The sequence below is a fragment of the Humulus lupulus genome, chromosome 2 (genome assembly GCF_963169125.1).
Source record: "Humulus lupulus chromosome 2, drHumLupu1.1, whole genome shotgun sequence".
Lineage (NCBI taxonomy): Eukaryota > Viridiplantae > Streptophyta > Magnoliopsida > Rosales > Cannabaceae > Humulus > Humulus lupulus.
In genome coordinates this window covers 5,291,361-5,300,445 of record NC_084794.1, presented here as the reverse complement: position 1 = coordinate 5,300,445, position 9,085 = coordinate 5,291,361, and the positions used below count along the sequence as shown (strand labels likewise).

Here is a 9,085-nt window from a genome sequence, read left to right as displayed (position 1 = left end):
ATAGTGTAAGTTCATATATAAATTTTTTTCATAATTTACCAATATTCTAAAATAATGCTACTATTTGCTTGGTTTCTGAAAATACCATTTTCAATTTTTTAACATTCATCTCTCGTCTCTCTCGGATCACCCTTTGATTCTTTGAAGAGTCATGACAGCCACAACAAAATCATCATCACCACCAAATTTATTTGAAAAAACGTCCGCAATTTTGGCATTCTTTTCCCTTTTTTTCTTCTATATTTCTTCTTCTCTCTTAAAGTATTCATGGAGACTAAAATAAAATGTCTTCATGATATAAAACTTAAATCCACTAAAAGTCTTCTTTTCTGTCAAACTTAACAGTTTTTATTTTTGTTTTTTAACCTTTTCTTATTATTATTTTTTGGTTATCGGATGACATTAGTCCGATTTTTTTGCACACTTAAAGTTGTTTAAACCACTTTGATTGAGTAATAGGAGATCCCAGCATCTAAGGGAAGGTTCTAGACATCCTAGGTTTATCATTGATTATTTTATTCATCTAAAATATTTAAATCCTTAATAAACATACATATGATAAATGCATATTCTTAATTATTCTATCTAAACCTTAGAGATTTTTTCATAAATATGGCTTTTTAGCCATTAATATGCAAAATTATGGTAATTAAACTTTTTTTCGTTTGTATAGATAAATTTAATTTTAAAAAATCAGATTATGGAAAAAAAAATGGCATAATAATGATTTTTTTACAAAATATGGGGATAAAATCCCATAAAAGGGAATACAAGTTTTAAAAAGCCATAAAATAATACTTTGAAAAAAAAGCCATATTTTTTAAAACTTTATTAAAAAACTCATATAAAATGTAATTTTCACTATAATAAATAATATTTCTAGGACCAGTTTCAATAATTAAACCTTAAGATAAAATTAATATTTCTAAACTATAGGCTAAACTTATAAAATCCATAACTATCTCTATAAGTTTCTAAAAAATTCCCGGCTTGAACCAAATTCTACGAAAACTAAAATACGACAACATAAGATACTATTATCTAACTAAGTAAAATTCTGAGGTGCTACAATTTATCTATAATTAATACTTGAGAAAGCATTTTAGATCATTAATTCTAAAAGTTCATTAACTTATGGCATATTAATAGATAATTACGACAGTGTTAGTACCTAGTACTTTATAGATTTATAATCAAATTCAAATATAACTATATTTGCACGCCATAAAGTAGACCCATAAAAAATATGGTACCTTAACTCAATTATACCTATGATAACAACTCTATATATGCAAAAAGAGAATAACAAAGATCCTAATTAGTTGGATTTAGAGGTCTCATTTTTTATGAAGCCCGTAAGAGACTTTTTCCTATCATCTCTACTCGTAGGGTCACATATGAAATCAATAATTATAGAACCTTTACTAAAAATAATTTATTTTGATATATATATATATATAAATGATATTTTTCTACGATTAATAATTATAGAACCTTTACTAAAAAATAATTATAAAACCAGGGCAAGTGGTTTGTGTCATTTTGCATTATTTTGGTTGCGTTTGGTAAAATTTTTATTTTTATTAACGAGGAAGACGAGAGATAGATAAATGACAAAGTGTTTTAAATTTTTTTTGAAAATAATAAAATTTTGTTTTTAAAATTTACTTAATTTTATTTTTAAATTAAAAAAAATAAAAAACAAAAGTCACTTACCGAACATATTTCTTTATTATATTTTTAGATTTTTAATTAAAAAAAAACTAATTTTTTAAAGTGTTAACCAGCATACCTTTGTGAGCCTTGTTCACCCGTTTGGTAAAATTTTTGTTTTTGAATTTTTTAAACACAAAAATGGAAATATTATTTTATTTTTGTTTTTTGTTTTTAAAAACAAAAGATAATAAATGCGTTTGATAATTTTGTTTTTGTTTTTGTTTAATAATATGAGGTGTTGATTTGAAGAAGATAAAAAAAAATGAAAAATTGAAAACTATTTAAAAAAAAATTTGAAAGTGAAAAAATTTTATTTTTAAAATTTAATAAATTTTAAAAAAATAATAAATAAAAATAAAGTTACCAAACATATTTTATGTTTAATTATTAAATTTTTAATTAAATAAATAAAAATCTATTTATTTAAGTGTTACCAAACAACACCTTTGATGTTGAATGCAGTGTGTTTGGGTCTTGTGTTGGAGATTTACAGTTGATTCAAATTATGCCTAAGTAATTCTTCTACTTCCAGTCGTAGAGTAACACTTTTTATCCTAGTTCTCACTACTCACTTATTAATCAACACAAAATTAATTATATTTTGTCTTATAGAGATACATAAGATACTTTTTATAGATAGAAAAAAAATGAAGAAAAAAAAACGAAGGTGAAAATGTATTAATGGAATCCATTTGAGTATTATGTTAAATAGAAGATACCCTATTCAATTTCGTAATCAATTAATTGATTCAAATTGCATATTCTAGTCATTATTTTCTCAGCTCACCATTACATAAGTAACAATTGAGATACACAAAATTTACATGTTGCATATATAATTTGCAATCACACATATTTGTTTTAGGTGAAACTGTATTATATAAATAATAGATTAGAAAGAAAAGCATCACATTGGTAAGTATAATTTTAAATATGTTTAAATTTTCTACAAATAAACTGAAAGATTGGAATGACATTAGTCCAATTTTTTGTCACAATGATCACTATAATTGTTTTATCTGTTTTTTTGTTAATCACAACCACTTGAAATTTTAAAAAAGAAAACATTGAGGATAGCAAGTAAAATCATTCATTTTATCTTATTTTTAAAGATAACACAATCATGTAAACAGAAAAGTCCTCACAAATAGAAAAACAAGAAATAAGGAAACTGGTTATTGTTTCACATACCGTTGATAAATTAAAATTAATGGAGACAATGAAGAACATGGATAACAGAAATAGCTGAAATTAATTCAAATTCAAATGGCCAAAATGACAAAGGGAATAAGGTTGGGCCAGCACATACAACCCAGCTTTGACAACATGGACGAAGGCGGTCAAGATTACAACATGTCAAATTTAAACATTGATAATTCACAAGAGATTTCAAAATACAGATTAGACCAAATACAAATGATGAGTGAGTATACCTTTATTATGTGGAGATGCCTCAAACTACAAAACGTTCAATTGGCTGAATAAATTGAACGTTATGTTTCAATACAAATTTAAGTTATGTTTCCCAGCCAGCCCAAAAACAATTGAAGCATAAGAACTGCGACGTTGCAATACAAATTATGTACAACATTAAATCAGAAAATGCAGACTTAATAATAAAAAATAATATTATATATTATATATATATGGAAGGAAGATTATTACTCAAAATGTAAGTTGGCAATATCTCACCTGTAGTTCACCGAATAAAACAAGGGAGAAAGGCATCTCGAGTGGTCTCATCCTCCCATTCTAACTTATTCCGCCAAGATTTCCTTCCCCTAATCTTCAAATCGGGTCGCATTTTAGTCACAGTAGAACCCACTGGAAGTTTCTTCAGCTCTTCACAACGATCTACTTCAATGTCCTTTAGACAAGGAAAGCACAGAGGTTTTGGGTAGATATTCTTTAATTTCGGTAACCTCAACAATGTTAGATGTTCAAGTTTAAGAAAAGGCTGTAAACATTTCACCTCCTCTGGAGCATCTCCTAGTTTCTCCAATCTTATTATTTCTTCCAATGCAGGGCATTTATTGACTTTAAGAAGCTGCAGGTTTGGAGCAAAAGCTAGCCCAGTCAATTCCTTCAAATTAGGACAAGAATGAACACGGACTTCACGAAGGCTTAGGAACAAGTCGTTAGTTGAGCATTGAGGAGGACTTGGTACATGGGAAGAACATTCCTCTCTTCTTTTCCATTCCCAATCTATCTTTAACTCTTCTAACCTTGAACATTTTAAAAGGAAAAGTTTCTCTAACCGTTCCATCCTCAAAAGAGTAGATAGATTAAGAAACTGCCAGGTGCTTTCAAAATGGAGAAATAGACGTTGAGTGGAGTTCAGTAGCATATGGGAGGTCAACAATCTATCAAGGGCAGTGACATATTTTATGGAGACACCCAATGTCATTATGTGTTTCAAATTCTCTAATTCTTGTACTAGTAATTCACTACCACATTCAACTCTATCCTCCACCATCTCTCCAGACCTTGTTCCACACCAAAACATTTGTAACACTTGAAGACGAGAAAAGCTTGATATCACTCCTTCCGGAATTACATTAAGATTACGTAAATAATCTAAGTTCAAGTATTTCAACATTTTCAAGTTCTTCAACTCTCTTGGGAACTCTTTTATGCTTGTAGATGCTAGATTGAGGTATTGCAATGAGACTAATTTTGATATCTCCATTGGCAAACAAGTCAATGATCCATTATCTGACAAATCCAAAACTGTTAATTTAGGTATGAACTCAAAAAAGCTGCCACTAACTTGAAGCAATTGGTTTCTTTGAAGAAATAATGTTGAGAGGTTAGGACATGACACACTTTCTGAGAGACTCTTAATGCGGTTTTTCATCAAAGAGACTCTTTCAACCTTATTCCATCTTTCAATCATTGGTTCTTTCAACTCAACATTCGTTTTCACAAAAAAAGTGTGATCTGCCTTTTCACACCCACAAGCTATCCATAAAGCCATGTCCCGGATCACATCATGCATCTTTACACGTGTTTCACCGACCTCTTCTAATAAGCATGCATAAAGAAGAGAGCCAATGATGGTATATCCTTGGCCTTGCAAACTCTCAAAATCAGAACACTCATCAAGAAACCCCTCACACATCCATTTATATATCAAATCGTCTCTATTGATTTCCCAATCTTCTGGAAACAATGAGCAATACAGAAAACAAGATCTAACTTTCTCACTAGATAAATTGTCGTAACTGAACTTTAAAAGAGGAAATACCTCATCTCCCAATCCTGTAAAACTTGAGGCTGCGTTCTTTAAGATCTGAATTGCATATCTCCACTCTTGAGGTGTTCTCTTGCAAGCCATGGCACGACCTATAGTTGTTAGTGCAAGAGGTAAACCGCCACACTCTTTCGCAACTTGTTTGGCTAAATGAAGAATATCTGGGTGGACACTAAGGGCCTCGTTGCCAACTTTTTCCTCAAATAACTTCCATGATTCTTCCCATGGCAAGCACTTCACTTCAACTTGCTTATCAACTTCCATGCGACTACAAACATCCTTGGAACGAGTGGTGAATACAACCTTGGAACCATTTTGTGTGTTACGCAAAGGAACCCCAACGTCAACAAGATTAATTCTCTCCCATATGTCATCCAACAACAAAATAAATTTCCTTCTGTTCAAGACATTGCAAATGTCTTGAGATTTTTGTTGACTTGTTTTGTTCTTCCACGTGTCTTCCCCAAAAGAAGGCCTAATTTTTTCTCCAATACTATTTTGTATCTTTTCAATAGTATGATCTTTAGATACCACTACCCATATAACATGATACTCATTTTGAGAATTGAGGAAATTGTTGTTGATCTTTCTCAAAAGGGTGGTTTTGCCCACTCCTCCCATTCCATACAACCCCATAATTCTCACATCTTCTTCGTTGAGTTTTGTCCACACACGATCAAAAATTGGTTCCATTCCCACCGTCGGCTCATCTAGAACTTCAACCACAAGAGCTATTGGTCCCCTTTCAGCCACCACCTCAAATATTCCTTTGCCTTTCAGATCAGTCACTTCAGCGAGCTTCCTCAACACCCTTTTCCCATATTTATAGCTGGACTTGTAGTTCTTTGAGCAGCAACCCCAAAGGCATAGTCTGTTTCTTTCTTCAGATTCTGTTTGCAGCAGTTCTTGAACTTCATTTTCCAATGCTCCAACCCTTGAAATCCACCTCTGGACTGTTTCCAGGCACGCCAACTGGTCCTCCTCCTCAGCAATCTTGACTCTTCTCACTAAGCCATTCTTCACATCAGTTAACTCCTCTGAAGCTTTCTCTAGAGCCTTAAGATTTTCTTTAAGATTATGCACGTAAGTGGCTTGTGCAACAGTGAATTGATAGCAATTGGAAAATATGGCATCAAATTGAAGAGAAATTGAGATGCAATTACCCATTGCTCGTTGGAAGATTGGATGAGTTTTGAAACTGAGAAAGAAAGTGATATGATTATGGAGAGAATAAGGAAGCAAAATGTAGAGGGTGTAAGATAATTTTGGTGTGAAGAGCTGATCAGAAGGAGGTTTGATGCGATGGTCGACTGTTTACGTAATAAAATTTTCTCAAAAGAAAAAAAAATTCAAAATATAAAAAAAAAAGTTACATAATAATAACGTGGTCGAAAGATAAGAGTATATATATGCTAGGAAAGAAAGTCGCAAAAGATCTTATTATTCCCGTGCCTCTTGTACTAGTGTTTTCATAGAAAAGAATAGAATGAAAATTCACCATTGATATGCCTTAATCAACTTTATATATTGGTAAACAGCCATATACGAATAATACATAGTTATCCAAATTTCCTTTTCACTTTAATCACTATGGGAAAATTCGCAGCGCCTGCCTCGGGAATAATTTTTGGTGTATTTTTTTATATATTGTAATTGTCTAAAGTTTCTGGTAAATTTTGAGAAAATCTAAATAATTTATAGTACTGAAAATGTTTAAACAAATTAGTTATCCACGCGCTTTAAAAAATTAATCCGCTTGCAACAATTTGTTTGAATCTTGTTTTCGCCACTGTAAATTATTTGAATTTTTTTTAAAAATTAGCAGAAAACTCTAAATAACTAGAATATACACAATCATAAAATACACATTAAAATCACTACTTTGTATTTCTAATACACATGCATGTACTCCCATCAATTATTGTTGGATCAAGTTATTCTTTCCAATTATATTTTATGAACACACTCATAATGGTGGTGTTTGGTAACACTTAAAAAAATAATTTTTTATTTAATTAATTAAAAATTTGACAATTAAATAAAAAATATGTTTGGTAACTCTATTTTTATTTATTATTTTTTAAAATTTTAATTAAAATTAATTAAATTTTGAAAATAAAATTTTTTCACTTTCAAAATTTTTTTAAACAGTTTTTTATTTTTCCTTTCTTTTTTTCTTCTCTTCTTCAAAACAACTTCTCATATTGTTAAACAAAAAATCAAAATCAAAATTATCAAAAACGTTTATTATTTTTTGTTTTTAAAAACAAAAAACAAAAATAATTACCAAACATATTTTTATTTTTTAAAAATAAAGAAATAAAAATAAAATAACATTTCCATTTTTGTGTTTAAAAAATTCAAAAACAAAAATTTTACCAAACAAGCCCAATGTGTTTACATTCTAAATATTTTTAAATAGTGATCTAAATCACTCCATCTCCTTAAACAAAAAAAGCACATAAACCAATATATATTAGTTAATTTCTTATCTCTTTTGGATTCATATAATCAATTATTCTCAAGTGAATAGTCATTCTTTCTCAAGCTCAGGGCACTCACAACAATATCTATGAGAAAGAGATTATGTTTGAATAATATACAAAAAATGTACCAATACTTATAACCAGGAAAAATAAAATTTTGTTACGTAATTTTTAAATTTTTAATTTTGTTTGTGTTATGTAATTTTATTATAACTTTAAATGGGGTGGGTTCAAGGGTGGGGACAAATGGGAAAGCATAAAATAAGTGAGAACAATTCTATAGAAAAAGGAAAGCAAAGGACATTTTGAAATGATCCCACATAAAAAGAGGGGTTTATTCTAATTTGGTCTCTTCAATTTTAACTAAATACAATAATGGACTCCAAGTTTCTAGAAATTAAAAAAGGATCCTTGGTTTTACAAAATGGTAAAAAAAAAGTCATCTGAATTCAATTTTAGTCCATTTTTTCCAAATAAGACCAAAATATCATTTTTATGATTTCTTGCATTTTAACTTATTAATAGAGCATTAATTTAAATTTTAAATATAAAAAATTAATTTAAATCTAGAATATAAATTAATAATCTAATTTTTTTTTAATTTAATTTAAGAATATAAAAAAATTGAAATAATTTTACATAAATTAATAAAAGTTAAACTAAAATATATCATAAATGAAAAACAAAAATAAAATTAAAACAAAATTTTGGTTTTAAGCTTATATTCTATTTTTAAATTAGTAAAATTATTTAGATATTAAAATAAAACTTATTAGTTCAAAACTTCTATTAATAAATTAAAATGAAAAAAAGGAACTATTTTGGTCTTATTTGATCATTTTACCCAAATTAAACTTATGGTACTTTTTTTTCCATTTTGCAAAACAAAAAATCTTTTATTGAATTTTTGGAAACTCAAGGTTCGTTGTTGTATTTTAACTAAAGCTGAGGAGACCAAAATGGAATAAATCGTAAAAAGGAAAAAAAAAAAAGGCAAAATTTAATACTACTTTATTGCTTGACTTCGGATCTTTGATTTTTATTACTATATCTACAAACTTTTTTTTTAGAGATTAGTTAAAGGCCTCTTGTTTTCATCCTAAAATCTTAATGAAAACTGATTAACAAAATTTCTAAATGTTTATCGAATTTTTTAGAAACTAGAAATATAATGAGAAATAAGAGCTAGAAAGAAATGATCAAAGATAAACAAACAGAATATTTATATGGTTGGGGCATTAATGAGCTGTAATCCACAAGTCTCTTGTATTAGATTTTAGAGAGCTTTTGACAATGGAGATTTCTGCAAGTTTGAGCAGAGTAATTGCTTACAAGAGAAAATTTGGGATCCCCGCTACAGTACACAACTGGTCTTCAGGCCCAATAGGGATGTAATGATGGTTTGCTTGCTAATGGAGACATAATACACTAAATGTTGATTAATAAAACATAGTAATCAGGGCCCATTAGGCCGACTTGGGCATGGCCAAGCCTTACAGCTGCCAATAGTACGTAAGTTCAGACTGGTCCGCGTGAGCTTCTAAGGGGATCTTGGGGAGAAGATCTATCCGAGTAGTGGCAGTACTGTTTCCTAGGAGCATCGTACATTCCGTGTGTAACCTCTTCTGCA

At 29.4% G+C, this 9,085-nt stretch overlaps 1 protein-coding gene across 1 annotated transcript; it reads right to left on the bottom strand.

Annotated features, from left to right (window-relative positions):
• Nucleotides 1-2,790: 2,790 nt before the first annotated feature.
• On the bottom strand, nucleotides 2,791-6,411 carry LOC133817015 (disease resistance protein RPS5-like). Its single transcript, XM_062249395.1, has 2 exons — nucleotides 3,409-6,411; nucleotides 2,791-3,274 (listed from the first exon to the last, which is right to left on the bottom strand). Exon 1 carries the CDS (start codon nucleotides 6,134-6,136, stop codon nucleotides 3,416-3,418), a length of 2,721 nt encoding a protein of 906 aa, XP_062105379.1. The 5' UTR covers nucleotides 6,137-6,411; the 3' UTR covers nucleotides 2,791-3,274; nucleotides 3,409-3,415.
• Between the last annotated feature and the right edge of the window lie 2,674 nt (nucleotides 6,412-9,085).